This window comes from Mesoplodon mirus (genome assembly GCF_964341445.2).
Source record: "Mesoplodon mirus genome assembly, chromosome: 7".
Classification (NCBI taxonomy): domain Eukaryota; kingdom Metazoa; phylum Chordata; class Mammalia; order Artiodactyla; family Ziphiidae; genus Mesoplodon; species Mesoplodon mirus.
Genome location: NC_138983.1, coordinates 136,507,024 through 136,526,069, shown reverse-complemented (window position 1 = coordinate 136,526,069; position 19,046 = coordinate 136,507,024). Strand labels below are relative to the sequence as shown.

Genomic DNA, 19,046 nt, shown 5'->3' with positions numbered 1-19,046 from the left:
TGGAGAGATAAGTACGCTGAGTTGTAATAGTTACTTACATTGAAGCCAGGCTAATCTGTGCCTAATCATAGCTCTCAAGTCAGTTTGGGGTTTTGAATTTGTTTATCAACGGTTTCCAAGGGGAGACTGGCAAATGCCAGGACGCGTCAGTGCACAGGGACCTGAGTTCCAGTTGATCTGGCAGGTGCAGCCCACACACGGGCACAGCTCGGAGCTAAGCTCCAGGTTCGGGGGTAGGGCAGTGTCTCACCCGCGTGACCCGTGACTTGACTTCAGGCCATGCGGCTGCAGGGCCTCCATGGCTGCCTGGCCGGGTGTGTTTTGTCCCTATTTCACAGACAGCGTTGAGTGTGAGTTAGGACCTGCGGGGGATGCATGTGGAGAGCAGCGGGGTTTTGTGAGATCAGTGTCTGTGCGGACAATTGACATCCAGAAAAGAATGACTTAAACCCGTGTTTGTGGTAGCAGGACGTTTAAAGACTTTTCTTAATCCTTTATGTGGATGAAGGAGACTTTTTGTATAACTTCCCAGGCTTTACAGTTTCTACGTGGACGATCATTTTAGCTTATGTTTCTTTTGGTCTTATTTGCCTATAGGCTAGAAGGGACCTTGAACAACAGTCTAGTCCGTGCCTTCATTTAAAAATACATTTAAATGTTTGTTCTGTATGACAGCGGGGAAGAACTCTGAGCAATCAGGCTAAATAGACTTTATAAGGGTCCTGAAATGGAAACTTATAAAACTTACGGCTCCATGTATATTATTTCAAAAGGATATGTAAACCTACATAAATATAGACCAGAAAGGCAAAAAGCTATGCATACCTTCCGTCCGTCATGCCACATGATTCCCAATCTGCGTTTCACTCTTTCTTGAGCAATTACTATCTTTTCTGCTTTGGCCATTCTGATTTTTCACTAGGTCCATAGAAATGCTTTCTAGATTTAATTTTTTGAAGGAAAAAACTAAAGCCCACATGTTTTGTGAGGTGTGGATGTGTAAGCATAGTGTAGCCGTGATCGTACTTGTGTTCTGGAATGAACTGGGTTGCTGGTTTTGGAACAAGGTTCCTTGTGTCAAAGCAAAAGCCATGTGTATGTGGCTTTTGGAGGTCAGTTTTAGGTGAGCGATTTTTTTTTTTTCCTCTCACACATTCTAAAAAGCAGGGGCTATGTATTTTTTCATCTTTTCTATCCAGATTGGTAATGACCAACTGAAGGGAAGCCTTCCAACCCCATTGGTAATGTAACTATTTTTCTCTCCTCTAATGCTGCCTGCTCAGTTGGAGCTGCAGGTACGTTTGTTTCCTGTGTTTCACTCACATAACAGAATGTTATTTAAGTGTTTGCCTGACCTGCTGTTCTTTGCAACCTGTACTTACTAAATCCTGGTGGAGATGACAGTTTGGTTGCTATAGTCAATGCAAATTAGTTAATGAATAACGATAATTTATTTTCAAATAGTAAGTGAGTGGGCTGCAGTTTGCTCACACACAAAATGAAGGGTAGGACTAAGTGACCTCCAAGGTCCCTTCCAGCTCTGAAACAACCGAATGACTTCTGCAGTGGCACCGAGTTCTGACTGTATGTTCAGCACTGCCTAGGTACACAGTAGAATTTTCACTGGTGTCCTGTCCTCTGGGATCTTCCAGTCTAATTAGGGAGGCAATGCTAATGTAAGGTGGGTCACAGTTAAATGCTACACGTAAAGGTAGAGCCTAGAATTGCTATCAGAAGTTGGAAGAGTGAAAGGCCAAAGAAAGCTGGAGTTGGGGAATAATTCGTAGCTGAAGTGAGAGTTAAACTGGTCCTTGAAAGAGAGACAGGAAGAAGGGAGATGGTTTCAGAGGAGGGCAGCCATAGCATCAAAGGCCGACACCCAGGAATTGCTTGGTGTGGTTGCTGGCCGGACCTGAGCACGGGTACCACCTGGAGGGTAGTGGAGAGTCGCACATACCGGGCAAGGCTAGCCCATTAGAGGTTTTGAAAACTGGGCAGAAAACAGGCCAGAGAAAAGTTGTTTAAAAAAAAAAAAGGCCAACAAACATGATTGATTTCCTTTTAATGTTAGAATCAAAATAATATGAAAATTAGTCAATTTAGGTTCCTTTAGCTATTAACATCAGACTTTAGAAACGTTTTATGGTTTTGTCTGCAAAGACTCTGTTGACTGAGGATTCATCTCAGTGTGAGTCGAATCCCTTGTCACAGGTTTTAGCAACTATACCATTTTGTCACCTTTCGAGGAGCTTATGCTCCATCCAGTACAGAGTGGTTGGCCAACGGCAACTCTGAGACCCATCTGTGCTGCTTCCACCCTTTCTCATGATTGCTTCTAGAAAATGTGTACCAGTTGCAGCTCTGAACTGCAGAAGATACCGTAGAGTTGAAATGGCCTGCAAGTGGGTTGGGGGGCGGACAGTTTCAGCACTTCCACTACCTTGTCATGAGAGGGTTACATTAGGATCATTCAATCAGAGAAACAACCTAGTTCTTGAGTACTTAGTTCAGTGCTCCATGGAAATCAAAAAGACAGTGAGAACAAGGTTTGTCGATAGAGATAGAGCTAAGAAAGTGGAGCCCGGCGGCTGCTGGGTTTAGATCAAGGGTCTGAGGACACTCACACTAACAGAGATGATAGGAGACTTATCAGCATAACGGACCGAAACAAAAACACCATCCAGATTTGGTGCCCAAGGGGAAGTGGAATCTCCGTGGGACCAAGATCAGTTGTTGTGCATTATGTCTGCCCTTGGAAACTTCACTGAACTTGGGTAAAGGAAATGATGCTTACATTACCCGAGCACTCTAAATCTCGAATCTCTGAACCTCAGGATAGCATCTGTTCTTTTGCAATATTTCCATAAAGCTTGGAAAGTAGCCAAAATCATGAGAGCTTTTATGTAAAATAAGTATCTGTTCAGATAGGGTAAAAGATTAGGTGACCGCTAAACCGTATAGTGAAGTGAAAGAAAGCTCTGTGGCTGATTTGAAAAAGGTCTGTTGTTTATGATCTCTTCAGGTGGTACAGAAAAGATCTTGAAATAATTCTTTTTGATTTTCATATGAAATACATTTCATTAATTTGCAAACTTTCATTGACACTTCCTGTGAGCTCAGCTATTTCTTAAGAGACCTAGATACAAAGGAGAATAAAATATGATGCAACCCCAGTCAACCTGGGAAGATGATGGAATTGCGAAATATTTACTCAATATAAATGAGTAGATAAAATATCTCTCCCAACCCTATTAGAGAAGCCCTGAGAAAGATGTTCTCTGCTATATAGGAACTATGTTCAGAATTTTCACTAAGTCAACAATAATTATTTTGCTTTTTCCCTAAATGATTATTTCACATTAAAGTTACTTCAGAAGTTGCTGCTTGTGAATAATTTGAAATTAGGGTTTAAGCATTGTTCATTGTACTTTTTTCATTGCACATATACCGCATTAAGACCTCCATTAATTCTTTAATTACTAGTCTTTTATAGTTACATAAGCATACCCATTCACAGATATATTTTTTTGAGGGATTTTTTTCCCCCCACCTCATAGCTACCTAGAACTTTCCCCCTGGTGTTTTGAGGAACTTATGAATGAGTCTTCACTATTGTAGAACTAAAATATTGAGTCTGCATCCTCTGTGTGAAACATGATCCTGTTGGTTTGCTCTCAGTAGAACATGAGTTGTTTTCTCAGTGGTGGTGATGAATTTGCACTAAGTAACCATCTCCCCTCACTGGGATTCCCTATAACAATTGCATGAATTTACAAGATGGCTAATCAGCATTAGAAGTGCAATCTGTGACTGAAAAGCAAAACAGAGCGAAATTGACTGGTCTAGACAGGGAACAAAGCAATAAGCTTAACCCAATTAGCAAGGTATTCTAACCAGTGGAACTAACCAGCTACACTGAGAAGCTGTCCTCTGCATTTCCTGAGTAGGAAGTGATTAAGGCACATATTCCATTTAGAACGTGTGCTTACATATCTTGTCTCAGATGCAAACACCTTCATGTAAACCTGTATCTTCTTTCTCTTTCAGTTCTTTTTCATAAATTGATATATAATTCACTTACCATAAAATTCACTTTTTTTGTAGTGGTTTTTAGAATAGTTCCAAAGTTGCACAACCATCACCACTAATTCCAGGACATTTTCATCACCCGCGAAAGAAACCCTATATCCGCTGCCTCCTTCCCCCAGCCATTGGTACTTACTATGCTTCAGTTCTTTTTATTATCTTTATTTTTGCTAAGCATTTTAATCAAGCTTCAAATTATTTTTCTCAAGGACTTCAACAAGTAACATTTGGCTGACTCACTCCAACCTCATCATGTATGTGTGACTCAACCCAAGTCATTTCTTCCAAATCTTCAATTTTTATTCTACTTGACTCTGGGGTTTGTTTTACTCTATTGGCCTGGCCAAAAAGTTTATTCGGGTTTTTCCTGTAACATCTTATGGAAAAACCTGAGTGAACTTTTTGGCCAACCCAACATAAGTCCTCTATTTTTTTAACGTTACTTAGATTCTTTCAAAAGAAAACACACACACATAGACATAAAACAGCACACGACAGTTTGTCTTCTCAAGATGAACTTCTTTGGGGATGGCTTCATTTTTAATGCCTTTACCAGAAAAATCTTTCAACTGTGTGTCCTAGAGTTTAATTTCTGTCGAAAGTCTATGACTGCAGAGATTGTACTCTTTTCCTATAAATGTGCGAGCTGCTTACACACTTAACTCACTAAATAATCTCATTTGTGTGTGTCTTTCAGAATGCAGCTCTTCAGCATCTGTTTATTCGGAAGTCCTTCCGGCCTTTTAAATGTTTGCAGTGTGGGAAGGCCTTCCGTGAAAAGGACAAACTGGACCAACACTTGCGCTTCCATGGGCGGGAGGGGAGCTGCCCATTGACCTGTGACCTCTGTAACAAGGGCTTCATCAGCAGTGCGTCCTTGGAGAGCCACATGAAGCTCCACTCGGACCAGAAGACTTACTCTTGCATTTTTTGCCCAGAATCCTTTGACCGCCTTGATTTGTTGAAAGATCACGTGGCCATTCATATCAGTGATGGCTACTTCACCTGCCCAACTTGTAAGAAACGGTTCCCAGATTTTATCCAGGTGAGTGTCTGCTACCGCGATGCCTGAACACTTCCTCTTTTAGGTAAAAGAAACTTCGAGTTTTGGAAGATTGAGACAGCCTGTCATCTGCATTTCCATTCCTTCTTTGCAGCATCTTCTTAGTTGAGCGTGATATTTCTTCAGTCAACCTACTTTTAATAAGCAAAAGATTACTATGACCCTTAATTGTCCAAATAAGACATTGGCATTTAAACATTTAAGTTGTATTACAAGTAATAAACACCCAGATCTGGTTAAAATCTTTAAAAAGTCTTTCCTAATCCTTGCCAATACCCACTACTCATAAAATATATGGCGCTTGTAGAAGACATACTCCCATTTCCTGGCCTGGAAACATTTTCTCCCCATCACTTTGGTTTCCTGTCTTGTGCTACTAAGGTGATGCATTTTGGAAGGAAACAAAGAGAAAGCTGGTATATAACATACTGTTTTTTAAAAACTTTTTATTATATATTGGAGTATAGTTGATTAACAATGTTGTGTTAGTTTCAGGTGTACAGCAAAGTGACTCAATTATATATATATATGTATCTATTCTTTTTCCAATTCTTTTCCCATTTAGGTTGTTACGTAATATTAAGCAGAGTTCCCTGTGCTATACAGTAGGTCCTGTTGGTTATCCATTTTATTTTATTTATTTTTTATTATTTATTTATTTATTTTATTTTTGGCTGCGTTGGGTCTTCGTTGCTGCACGCAGGCTTTCTTAGTTGCAGCAAGCGAGGGCTATTCTTCATTGTAGTGTGTGGGCTTCTCATTGTGGTGGCTTCTCTTGTTGCAGAGCACAGGCTCTAGGCACGTGGGCTCAGTAGTTGTGGCATGCAGGCTCAGTAATTGTGGCTCTCGGGCGCAGGCTCAGTAGTTGTGGCGCACGGGCTTAGTTGCTCCGTGGCATGTGTGATCTTCCTGGACCAGGGGTTGAACCCATGTACCCCACATTGGCAGGTGGATTCTTAACCACTGGGCCACCAGGGAAGCCCAGGTTATCCATTTTAAATATAGCAGTGTGTACATGTCAATCCCAAACTCCCAGTCTATCCCTCCCCCCCACCCTTCCCCCCGGTAACCATAAGTTCGTTCTCCAAGTCTGTGAGTCTGTTTCTGTTTTATAAATAAGTTCATTTGCATCTTTCTTTTTAAGAGTCTGCATATAAGTGATTGCTCTTTCTCTGTCTGCCTTACTTCACTCAGTACGACAACCTCTAGATCCATCCATGTTGCTGCAAATGGCGTTATTTCATTCTTTTTAATGGCTGAGTAATATTCCATTGTATATATGTACCACACCTCCTTTATCCATTCCTCTGTCAATAGACATTTAGGTTGCTTCCATGTTTTGGCTATAATATACTTCTGTATTAAGCACTGACCTCCTCCCTTGTATTATATTCTGGAGCAAAATGGGGTGAGGATAAACTCCAGAATATTCATGATTTCATTTGGACTTCAAGTGATAATATTGTTACATGCTAGTGAATGAACAAGTAAGTCTAAATATCTAGTAAAAATATTGTGTCTCTCTTTTTTTTTTTTTAAATGTATTTAATCTATTTATTTTGGCTGCTTTTGTTCTTTGTTGTGGTGCGTGGGCTTCTCATTGAGGTGGCTTCTCTTGCTGCGGAGCACGGGCTGTAGGCGCACGGGCTGTAGGCGCGCGGGCTTCAGTAGTTGTGGCTCACGGGGTTGGTTGCCCCGCGGCATGCGGGATCCCCCCGGACCAGGGCTCAAACCCATGACCCCTTCACTGGCAGGCAGACTCCCAACCACTGCGCCACCAGGGAAGCCCCTCTTTTTTTTTTTTTTTTTTTTTTTTTAAATTACCAAAGCAAAAGGAGACTAGGATTTAATCATAGTTCTGTTAGTGTTGGGAGTCTTGGTAATTTTCTCACTTTACACAAACAATTAGAGAAGTTGCTTTAAGGTGGAATTTAATGGCAAAAGAGACTCCAAAAATAATGAAGGAAAATGTCTTGCAGGAGTGGTTTGATATGACTCACTACTTAGCTCCCATCCATAACTCTTCTTTGCTGGGTATTTATGGCAAAGAGAGTTCAGAGGCCATATTCCTTTGTTTAAATTATCTGAAAGTATAGGGAATACGTCCCAATTAAGGGGAAATGATGGTGGTGTTGTATTGTTCTCATATATGGGTAATGTGTTTTCTCTCATCTAATTCATGTCTTTAATTCTTCAGAACCTGATTTGATAAAAAGATGTAAAAGGACCAATCACTACAGGGGGCTAAGTTGCTTCTGTACATGTTGGAAGCAGGAAAAAGTGAGAAGGAATGCTTTTTTGTCCTCTTATAGGTAATTTTTACCAAGATTCATTTAAATCCAAGGGAACTCTTGCTTCTTGGTAAGGCTTTCTGGCCTCTGTGACGGGGATAGTGTTACTGAGGCCCGTTATCAGTCACACCTGATTGGCCCCGAGGCCAGGTTGATGAAGATCCACGGCACAGCGTTTGGCTCCCTCTAGCGTCGCTGAGCTGCCTTCGGTCGTTTCCCCTGACTTTCTGTGTCCTCACTGCCAGGTGAAGAAACACGTGCGAAGCTTCCACTCGGAAAAAATCTACCAGTGTACGGAGTGTGACAAGGCCTTCTGCCGCCCCGACAAGCTGCGGCTGCATATGCTCCGGCACTCAGACCGTAAGGACTTCCTGTGTTCTACGTGTGGGAAGCAGTTTAAGGTAGGAACCAGCAAGCAGCCTGGGTGTTCTCCGGCCACTGAAAGTGACAAGCTGAGGATGAGCCTGCTCATTTCATGGGTGTATCATCTATGCTCAAAGAACAGACTTGAGATGTACTTTGTGCCGCATGTTTGACTTAGCTGTTAAGATCAAATTAAGGGGAAAACTCACCTTCATTTCCCAAAATAATTAATTCAAATCCCCAAACAGAGTACTAATGCATCTTTTACAAGAATCCAAGTGTATAACGAATAGAACTAAATTGCTATCGAGGAACTCCTAAGAGGACAATACATTACCCTCCAAATTTTTTACTGAGCACTTATTAAGTGTAAGAGCCTGATCATTGAGCCCTGGGGCATGAGGACTGTCATCCAACAGAGGTGGGAAATCTGTGGGATGTTGAGAGGGCTTAGACTATTTTGGGGAATGTTAATGACTTCCAGGATTAAGATAAAAAATAATAAGTATCAGAAACGTGCCTGGAATTTAGAAGAAAGCAATGGAAAAACCCACGGGAGACTCAGATAAGAGTTAAACAAATAAATGTGAAAGTGGTAAAATATGCTTCGTTGGGAAACCAGATGATTCTGCCAAGATGTCACTGAGAGACACTCTGCAGAATATGAGTAGGTCATGCTGTCATAGAAACTGGAAAAGAATCCGAAATGGATTCAGGAGGGGAGAACTAATTTTAAAAGGAGGCATTTGTGTAGAATGTGGAGGTTGGTGGGGATGCCTGGCATTGCACCTCTGAACTTAGCATGGTTCCAGGTACACGGTGGTCATTCAAGAAATGTTTGTTAAATAAATGTGCTGAAAAATGAAGTAGTTACAGAAACGTCCTCGTACCAAAATATGGAAAGAACTGGTCTGGTAGAAAGGTTCAAAATCTTTATAAGACCAATAGCAGTGTAATCGTATGTCCAAGAGCAGAGCCTCACTGGATAAGGGAGCTGGCATTTCTGGAATTTGTTTTTATTCAGGATGGGCCCTGCTTCATTTTCTGTCTGTGGACTCACATCAACATGTATCACTAGAAGATTAGATTATCAGATTAAGAGCTGTGACCTAGACCGTGTGCCCCATACATAGCAGGCAGTGTAACTGCTTACTTGAACTGCTAAATTTATATGGTGAGAGATACTTACTTAAATTCATTTGGGATTTAGAGGAACGTCATTATGTGTGTTAAAACGTGTGGTAATTGAGAACACACATGGCTTTGTAAATCCGGTATTACCTACCATTCATTATCAATTTGTCTTGTAGTTCTTTTTATTTTATTTTTTTTTAACTTTTTGGCTGCACTGCAAGGCACGTGGGATCTTAGTCCCCCCGACCAGGGATGGAACCTGCACCCCCTGCAGTGGAAGTGTGAATCTTAACTGCTGGACTGCTAGGGAAGTCCCTGTCTTGTAGTTCTTAATACCAAACTTATTCCACGTGCCCTTTGATCACTTCTACATAAATGCAAAACGTTTCTTCTCAAAAATCATTGTGTGGTTTTCAAACTGGATGGTCATTTTCAAGCAAGGCTCATTGGAATGCACTTAACTTGCTAGCGAACAGAGTAATTCCCAGCCAGGGTTGCCGTGTCCTCGGATGTAACCTGGTGGGTTGTGTTACTGCTAACTTGTATTGATTTTTTTTTTTTTACCCCTTCAGTTAAAAATCTTCTACTCCCACTCCCCACCCCTCTGCCTTCTCAAAAATTCTCTCTAAACAGCGAAAAGACAAACTACGGGAACACATGCAGAGGATGCACAACCCTGAGAGGGAGGCCAAGAAAGCTGACCGCATCAGCCGCTCCAAGACGTTCAAGCCGCGCATCACGTCCACTGACTACGACAGCTTCACGTTCAAGTGCCGCCTGTGCATGATGGGCTTCCGGAGACGAGGCATGCTGGTCAGTGCCAGGCTCTGGACCGCCCGCCCCTGCTCAGGCGATGGCTCTGACACAGTGTTCTGCACTAAATCTGTCACTGGGTTTCGTCCCTGGCCAGGGACAAAGCAGAGGCGAACAGTTCCCAGCTTGGGGCTTCTCTCCCCCCGGTCACCCCTTGCCGCCTTTGCCATGGTTCATTTCTGGTGTCTCTTGGAAGAGGTCTGCTGATCACTTTTCATTGCTCGTTTTGCTTTGCTTTGCCCCTCTCCGGCTCTGCTCTGTGCTTCCTCTTCCTGTTCTCTTCTGTGTTCCCGAACGTACTCTCTGGCAGGGTCATTGCCTTGCAGCCCCCCACACCAGTTGTTCCAGATATGACACAGCAATAGAAGGGAACTTTCCGCCAAGGCAGGGTATGCGAACCGGGTCAGCTGAAGCACCAGGAGAGCCGGGTCTCCGCTCTCAACTCATTTGGCCCCAATGATAGTTTTTGCAGAATATATCTGTATCTCATTCATCGTCCTCGGTAAGGCCAGGGCACTAAATAATGAAAGAGAGGCTTGCATCAGGAGACTTCTCGAAAGAAATTCCTGCTAGTGTGATTTTCCTTTTTTCCACCAGCAGCTCTTTCAGTCAAAGGCTATCGGTGGAATCCACAGCAACCCAATTCACCTTCAGTGATTTGCTGAGTTACTGTTAACTCCTGTTAATGCGTCGGTGTCAGAGGGTCCTGGCAGTGCTGGTTCTGGCCAAAGGCCTCATGTTTTTGGGGTGTCGCTTCAGAGAGTTTCAGCTGCTCGCACTCAGTATCGGAGGTGTTTGTTCAGCGTCTGCTGGTCACGCGGTCTCTTCTTCTCATTTGCTTTTTTTCCTTTTAGGTAAATCACTTATCAAAGAGGCACCCAGACATGAAGATAGAAGAGGTGCCAGAGTTAACTCTACCCATCATAAAGCCCAACCGTGACTACTTTTGTCAGTATTGTGATAAGGTAAATTAAACTGTCCATAGGAGGATACCTCTGTGGGAGCCCCACTCAGGGCCAGTTTGTCTGCATGTATAAATATATACTAGGATCTTGCAGTTTCTCTTAACAGATGGTTCCATGTCTTTCAGTAGTCTTCCATTCAGACAAGAAAGGGCCAGGAGTGCAGCCTCATTTTAAGCCAAAATTTTTTTCTTAAGAATTAGTCAACTGTGTTTTTCTTGTTCCTCCTCTCTGTGATTTTTGCTGTTAAAGAAGAGGCTTATTACCAAGAGCTTAGTATATGAATTCATTTTAAATTCCTAAGCTCTGAAATGAGGGTGTTTGTCATCCTACTTGTAAAATACAGAGTAGATTTTGGATTTCTAGGAGATTGTGTAGGATGTGAATACTCTGTCTGTACTATTCCATTCTTGATTTTTGCATAGTTACAAAAAAAACACAGGAATAGAATATACATTTATTGTTTCGTTGTAATATTGTTTCCTTATACAATGTCAGCTGTATCAGTTATAAGCTGTGTATAAGTAGTGTCAACTTAAAAGTAAGAAACGTTTTTTAAGCACAGATTCACCACTACAGGTTCTAGTTGCTATTAGACTTGCCATTTTGGAAGATTCTTTGGCATCTCGTAGTCAGCTATGTACATCACATGAGATCTTTCACCGAAAGACTAAAGGGTGAACTGGCCTTAAAAGAAATTGTTTCTATGACTGTATATTCACCTCTTAAACTTCAGGGTAAAGGTAAAGGTGTTTTTACTATTCCTATCTTAGATGTATAAATTCAAGGCAGATGCCTCACGTATCTATGTTATGTTCTTACGTTATTCTGATTTATGTTATATCCTCACTATCCTTCAACATATCTGTTAATATATTTTATTTTGGACTACGTGAATACTTTTTCTCATTTCCTTGTAATGAAGTTGTTAGATTGCCTTAAGCAAGAAAGTGGAAGTATATACCTCTTTCATGGCAAAGCTTTTGAATTTGCAGGTTTATAAAAGTGCCAGCAAGCGAAAAGCCCATATTCTGAAGAACCATCCTGGGGCTGAGCTCCCACCAAGCATTCGGAAACTTCGTCCTGCTGGCCCTGGAGAACCAGACCCCATGCTGAGCACCCACACCCAGCTCACAGGCACTATAGCTACCCCGCCTGTGTGCTGCCCTCACTGCTCCAAACAGTACAGCAGCAAGGTACGGGGAAGGCTTTGGACCACGTCGGAACCAAGGTCATGGTTTAAGGGAACATTGCTTAAGAGAAGATGGTACTTATCCAGATGCCGTGATGGCGTCTTCTGAATTGATGGGGGTGCTAAAGGAGCTGCTTCCTGAGAACAGGGAGCATAGCACAGAACGGGAAGAGAATAGGGTGGACTTTCCCGGGAATTAGTGCCATCTGGGCACTTGAATGATTTCCTTTTCCCTTGGCCCGAGGTGGGTGTCCGATTTGAATATTCCCTGCTAGTGGCTTGTGAGCTCAGGCTTGCAGCAGCGCTGCATAAAAACTTAAATGATGGTTCTTGAAAAGGGCGTCATCTTTGCCGCGGGGCTTGTCATTGATTGCTGCGGGTATTGGTGGTATAAGGGGATGCTGTGAGGTATTCTGACCTTGCCTGATAGCGTGGGGCTCACACGACTTTCTTTCCAGCGTCTTCTTTTTTCCCTTTCATACCATTGTCCCGCTTCAGGAAGGGCAGGCAGAGCCAGTGTTGCTCTTTTTTTTTTTTTTTTGCGGTACGCGGGCCGCTCACTGCTGTGGCCTCTCCCGTTGCGGAGCACAGGCTCCGGACGCGCAGGCTCAGCAGCCATGGCTCACGGGCCCAGCCGCTCCGCGGCATGTGGGCTCTTCCCGGACCGGGGCATGAACCCGTGTCCCCTGCATCAGCAGGCGGACTCTCAACCACTGCGCCACCAGGGAAGCCCATGCTCTTTTTTTTTAAAAACATAACATGAAGGACTATAGGAACCATTGGAGGGCTTGCATTCGAGAAAGATCGAAAATAACCTATTCTAGTAATTCTTCTTGGTTTTCGCCATAACTTTTCAGACCAAGATGGTACAACACATTCGGAAGAAGCATCCAGAGTACGCCCAGCTCCCTAACACCATACACACACCTCTGACGACAGCTGTGATCAGTGCGGCTCCAGCTGTTTTAACTACAGACAGTGCTACTGGAGAGACTGTGGTGGTAAGTGTGTGACCGGTAAGAGCGACTCCTGTCCTCCGCTGCCCATCACAGCTTCAGTGCCAAGGCCATGTCTGTCTTGGTATTTAATTGGCTGCAGATGTAGCCCACCACCCTTCAGGGTTCTATACCAGGCATGACGCTTAACGATGGGGTCTCCCAGTCGGTGCTTTCCAAAGCTCTCTGTAAAAGGAGGAGCAGGAAATTCTCGGTGCTGCTTGTTCACTGCAAGATGGTCAGAACCTCCGGGGTAACTCCCTGGGCCTGACACAGACAGACAGCTAGAGGTATATAGGTAATCTTCCAACACCTTCTTAACTCTGGGTATTTTGCTATCCGAGCTCAGGGCTTATTCGTGGTCCCATGACCCCCACCAGTTAGACAAAGCAACTTTTTGTAGGATTTCAGAGCACTGAAATAGCTACAGGCAGCAGTGTTATCAGCGGATGTGCTTTTTTGTGGTTTTTGCAGACAACAGACTTGCTAACCCAGGCTATGACGGAACTGTCCCAGACCTTAACGACGGATTACCGAACGCCGCAGGGGGACTACCAGAGAATCCAGTACATTCCTGTGTCGCAGTCTACATCTGGTCTACAGCAGCCTCAGCACATACAGCTTCAGGTGGTGCAGGTGGCCCCGGTACTGTCCCGCGTTTATTTCTCTTTACCTGCGTGAATGCCGTATTGCCACCAGCCAACACAGCAGCTGGGGTCAGCTAAAACACCTAATTCTCAGAGCTGGGACTGGGCCCTACATACTGTGCATGTCAGCTTGGAGTCTAAGGCATTTATAAAGCCCTGGCTGTCGAGGGCTCTGGATTCAGCAGTGTAAGAGATTTCTGTCAACGGTATCCAGAGATTTGCGGCTCCAGTGTATATCACTATCCTGCCCTACTGCAGGGCGGCACTGAGCCTCTTCTGAACCCTTACCCTGGGCACCCAGGTGGACTACTTGGTGAGGAGGCTGTTTGATCAGCCCCTACCCAGGCCTCGAATGACGTCTATCAGTGGGAGGTTGTAAGGAATAATTGTGAATTTTGAATATCGATTAGTACCTTATTAGTAGCAAGTTATAACTGTTCCTTCTACAAGGTAATTAATACCTCATTCTTACCGATTCAGGAGCTAAAAGAAAAAAGTCCTCCCAGAACTATTGTTTCATTTAATTATACTAAGGAAATGTACTCAAGGCACACATAAACAAACGTTTTACTTTGAAATAAATTGGACTCTGAAAATTTAAAACTAATAAGAAAGCAGGAAAGAGGAAGTTGCCACTGTCATTGACTATTCTTTATCTTTTTTTTTTTTTTTTAATAGGAGGGTTCTTCATTTTAGGCTTTGGAGGAATCTATGAATCCCTGAAGTTGTCTGTAAATTATGATATATATGTACATTATTTTAGAAAAAGGGTCTGTACTTTCATCAGATTCTCAGAGTTGTCTGTGATACATAAAAGGTTAGGAATCACTGTTCTAGTGGTTAAGTGTGACAAGCTGACAGCAAATTTTCTCCTTTGATCTCTTTTAACTGATAAAGGGTAGGCCATTAAAATTAGTTGAAACTTAAGGGAAAAAAGATTTTTGATTCCTGAGAGCTTCTCAGTCAGCTTCTTATTAGGAGCTATATTCCCTCATCTCCTCGTCTTCCAGAATGAAATTGCGTTACTGTCTTATGGTTAATAAGCATAATTTTTAAAACTAATTTTTTCCCTGATGCTTGCCAGCTTGGCCCCGGTGTGGTTCCTCCGGCAGTGAGCCCCGGCTCTGAAGCCCTGCCTGTTCTGCTGCTGGGATGTTGTTTTAGCTACACCTTTTCTCTGGAAGGCTTTCCTTTAACCTTAATCAGCATGGGTCTGCATTTCTCCTCCCGCAGGCCACTTCCCCTCACCAGTCCCAGCAGTCCACGGTGGACGTCGCCCAGCTCCACGACCCTCAGACCTACACGCAGCATGCCATCCAGGTGCAACACATCCAGGTCACGGAGCCCCCCGCCCCGGCCGCGCCCGCCTCCCAGGTACGCTGCTCCCACTGACTGCTCCAGGGACTAGTCTCAGGTTCATGTGGCCTCAGGGACCCTGAAGATGTACTAAGAGTGAAGACATGTGATCTTCACACCTGGTCTCCTTGACTATGGAAATGATATCATTATTTTGCGGGCATTTAAAGAGTCTTACCTCTGCCTCCAATTTTTCTGTTGGTATTAGGGATGCACTTCCATTAAGTGCTTAGCTTCCCCTGTCCAGATGGAGCCCTGGGCTCTGATCTCCTAAAGACAACATTGGCCTTTGCTTCCTGTTCTAAATGGCTGTATGACAGTCGGCAATTGCTAGGCTGTTTCTATAATTTTGGAACAGTGACTTTGTGGAGTATTACTATGTTTGTGTGATAGAGACTATCATTGAGATCGCAGAGTTACATCCATTCAGAAATGTTTATTAAATTCTTACTCTTTGCAGGAAACTTTTCTAGGTCTGGCCCTCAAGGACCTTAGAGTCTAGTAGGGATATAACACCTATATATAAGTAAATAGGGCATGAAATGAAGGTATCTGAGCCATAAAGGATGCCTGTAGACCCACCCCTGACATTCCCAGGTTCCAGAGCACATATGAAGGCCTGCGTACCATCATCCTGAGTAATTAAAAGTTTCAATCAAGTTCACAAATCATTAAATAAACATGTTCTGTCTTCCCTGCTTGACATAGGTACTTTCATAATGATAAAATTGAAAAATATACATAAAGTAACAATGGATACTAAATAACATGGATAGTGCCAATTCAGAATTAAATGCATTTTTCTGCCAAATGCATGGTTGACACTGGCAGCGGCCCGGTATGGGTGGGAGGAATGTAGGAGAAAGGATGTCTCTCTCTCTTTTGCTGGCTCCAATTGCTGTGGAATCCATAGGATAAACATGCACTTTCTCTGCCTTCCTATTTATTGGGGGGTGGGGGGAGGCTTGACATCTGATTGCCCCTCCTCCCCACCCCCCCAATAAGGTTTCTGGTGACTTCTTCCAGCCCAGGACAAGCAGCCTCTATCCACAAGGGGCCGTGAGTTTCCCACCCCCACTAGCTTCACACTTCTAAGTTTCTCAAAGGAACCTGAGGCTGGAGGGCCAGGACAGACTCAGTTCCTTGTCAGGATGAGGTGGCCCAGGGACAGCCGTCCCCAAGCCTGCTTCCCCTTTCTCCTCACTCAGGCTCCTTCCTGCACTCACAGGGCCTGTGTACCACGTGGACACCCCATCCCATGTGTCTCAGCTCCATCCACACCCCTGCAAATGGTGATCCATGGCCACCCCTTTGGTCTCAGGTGCCCGAATACCGTTAGAGGGGCCACATCCAGGAGACAGGACCCCTGCAGGAGGCCAAGCCTAGGGAAGAGACTTGTGCGGGTCCCAGAAGTGGGTGCAGGGCCATTTCCAAGGTCTATGAGGCCTCACGTGAGAAGGGCACAGCTGGAGAAGGGCCAGCCAAGGTCCCTGCAGGGCTCCCTCTCGACTGGGTCTGAGGACCATGTGGATGTGTCATTAGGTTAGCGGAGTACAGGTGAGGGAAAGACGGTATTTAACAGGGAATCAAGGAAAATTTTGTAGAAGTGGTGTTTGAATCAGGTCTTGAAGGAGGGGTATGATTTTGATATGGTAGCTGGGGAGGCATTATGATCTGACCATGCTCTCACTGTGAGTAAAGACACAGAGGTGGGAGATTGTGGTGTATTTGTAAAGATAATTATACTTTCATTCATTTACTTTTATAACAAGCATATGGAAATTAAGTTTTTGGATACCCTTGTAGATACTCCTTTGGAAACTAATTAGGATTTCCTGGTTATGATTGCTTGTCATTAATTCTGTTCTTATTTAAAATATTTCTAGTTTAGCAGTGCAACCTTCAATGTTACAGTCCCCATGATCACGAGGTACTTTCTTCAGTGGCTAGTTGACAGTTTAACGCATCCTGGTCTCTTTTCTCTCCAGGTGGCAGGGCAGCCGCTGAGCCCCTCCCCGCAGCAGTCTCAGCAGGGGCTCAGCCCCTCCCAGGTTGCAGGCAGCTCCTCGCAGGGCCAGGCCCTCCAGCAGCAGACCCAGAGCACCACGGTCCAGCACACGTACCTCCCCAATGCCTGGAATTCCTTCCGCGGCTACTGTAAGTAAGGGTGGCCCTCCTGGGTGCGGGTGGGGAACCTGCAGCCACGGGGAGGAATTTCATCAGCTTTGTCATCCATTTTCTGGCTTAAAGGATCATTGGCCATTTTCTACACTCTGTAGAACTTGTACTTCATTGAGTTTCATGGCACAGTTCAAGGCGGCGTCTGATTCAGGGCCACCCTGAAATGACATTTTTCCAAGACTTCAGGAATATTGCTGGAGGAAGTGTAGGCAGGTGGTTTAAGTAATAGAGTAGGTGGATTGAGGGTATGAGGTCATGATTCACCTCTTCCACCAATATTTACTGAATATCACTGTGCTAGACCCTGCGTGTACGAAAGGTCAATACTGACATTCGTATAAGTAGCACCACACAATAATAATGTTAGCTAGCTTTCATCAAGCTCTTACCAGGTGCCAGGAATTATTCTAAACTGCATCTATATCACATCCAGTATTCACAACAACCTCCTAGGAAAGTACAATCGTTACTTGCCTTTTACAGATAAGACAATTTAGACACAGTGCAACTCATCCAAGGAACACAGCTACTAAACAGAGGCCTGGAACCCAGGCAGTCTGGCTCCAGAGTTTACACTGTAAACCAGCCCACTGTGCTGCCCCTCTTAAGAAGATAGTCTTGGGCTCATAGGGACCATTATTTCGTGGAGATAGATATATGAGTAGCTGATTTCAAAACCCTGAGGTTAGTGCTACCAGAAGCAGTTTAGCCTGACTGCCAAAGGTCAAACAGGTAAAAAATCTTGGTGGGGACAACAGTCCTGGGTATGAGCTGAAAAGTTTGAGACCGTTATCATTGAAGATCTGGGAGAAACAGTAACAGTTAGAGCTCAGTAGCAGGAGCTAGGAGGAATAAGGGCTGTGTTGATCTCTCTCCTACTACTGATTTCTTTTTTGGGGTCCATCTCTGCTGTGCTTGATCTTTGGCTGTGTTATGTAGATCTGGTGTGGAGACCAGGCTCAAAGGCTACCATTTAGTTATCTTTACCATCTATTCTCCTAAACATTGGTGGTCACAATGAGAGCTGAGTCTAGTTTCTGTCAAGGAAGGATTCCTCCTCATGATAAATCCCAGTAGAATCCTGGTAAATAGATAGACATTTATACTCAGTTTAATTCCTATGAGAGGAACGTGGAAATGATGCTGACAGCCACTGTAATAATAGTAAGAACTAGCATTCTAACTTGATGAAACGATCTGAAAATTTTTATTAGGAAAAAGTTTTAAATATACAAAACCAGGGAATTCCCTGGTGGTCCAGTTGTTAGGAGTCTGTGCTTTCACTGCTGAGGGCCCGGGTTCAGTCCCTGGTGGGGGAACTAAGATCCTGCAAGTTGCGCGGCATGGCCAAAAAAATATGTGTGTGTGTGTGTGTGTGTGTGTGTGTGTACACACACACACACACACACACACACACAAAATAGAACAGTATAATGAGCGCGCCTGTACCCATTATCCAGCTTCAGCAGTTATCATGGCCAGTCTCATCTGATATGTACATGCTGTCATCCTCTCCCAGTCCTCCAACTATGTAATAATTCATATCATTTCATTCATAAATATTTTTTAAAAAACCCCACAACTCTAAGTGTCGTTATCACACCTAAAAATAAATTACAGTAATTCTTTAATACCATCAAATATCCAGTGTTTATACTTCTGTGATTGTCTCATAAATGTCTTTTTAAAAAAATATTTTATTTATTTGTTTATTTGGTCGTGCTGGGTCTTAGTTGCGGCAGGCAGGCTCCTTGGTTGCGGCAGGTGGGCTCCTTAGTTGTGGAATGCAAACTCTTAGTTGAGGCATGTGGGATCTAGTTGCCTGACCAGGGACTGAACCCAGCCCCCTGCACTGGGAGTGCGGAGTCTTAACCACTGCACCATCGGGGAAGTCCCATAAATGTCTTTTTTTTTTTTTTTTTTGGCGGTACGTGGGCCTCTCACTGTTGTGGCCTCTCCTGTT

General features: G+C 43.8%; 1 protein-coding gene across 2 annotated transcripts in view; it reads left to right on the top strand.

Annotated features, from left to right (window-relative positions):
- PRDM10 (PR/SET domain 10) overlaps positions 1–19,046 on the top strand; it is a 97,808-nt gene that overhangs the window by 72,373 nt on the left and 6,389 nt on the right. For both annotated transcript variants that reach the window (XM_082628377.1, XM_082628376.1), the window contains 9 exons: positions 4,784–5,131; positions 7,686–7,841; positions 9,571–9,750; positions 10,605–10,715; positions 11,708–11,908; positions 12,762–12,905; positions 13,374–13,544; positions 14,780–14,920; positions 16,891–17,059. In XM_082628377.1, the coding sequence (XP_082484503.1) occupies positions 4,784–5,131; positions 7,686–7,841; positions 9,571–9,750; positions 10,605–10,715; positions 11,708–11,908; positions 12,762–12,905; positions 13,374–13,544; positions 14,780–14,920; positions 16,891–17,059 (1,621 nt within the window). The remainder of the gene's footprint in view (positions 1–4,783; positions 5,132–7,685; positions 7,842–9,570; positions 9,751–10,604; positions 10,716–11,707; positions 11,909–12,761; positions 12,906–13,373; positions 13,545–14,779; positions 14,921–16,890; positions 17,060–19,046) is intronic.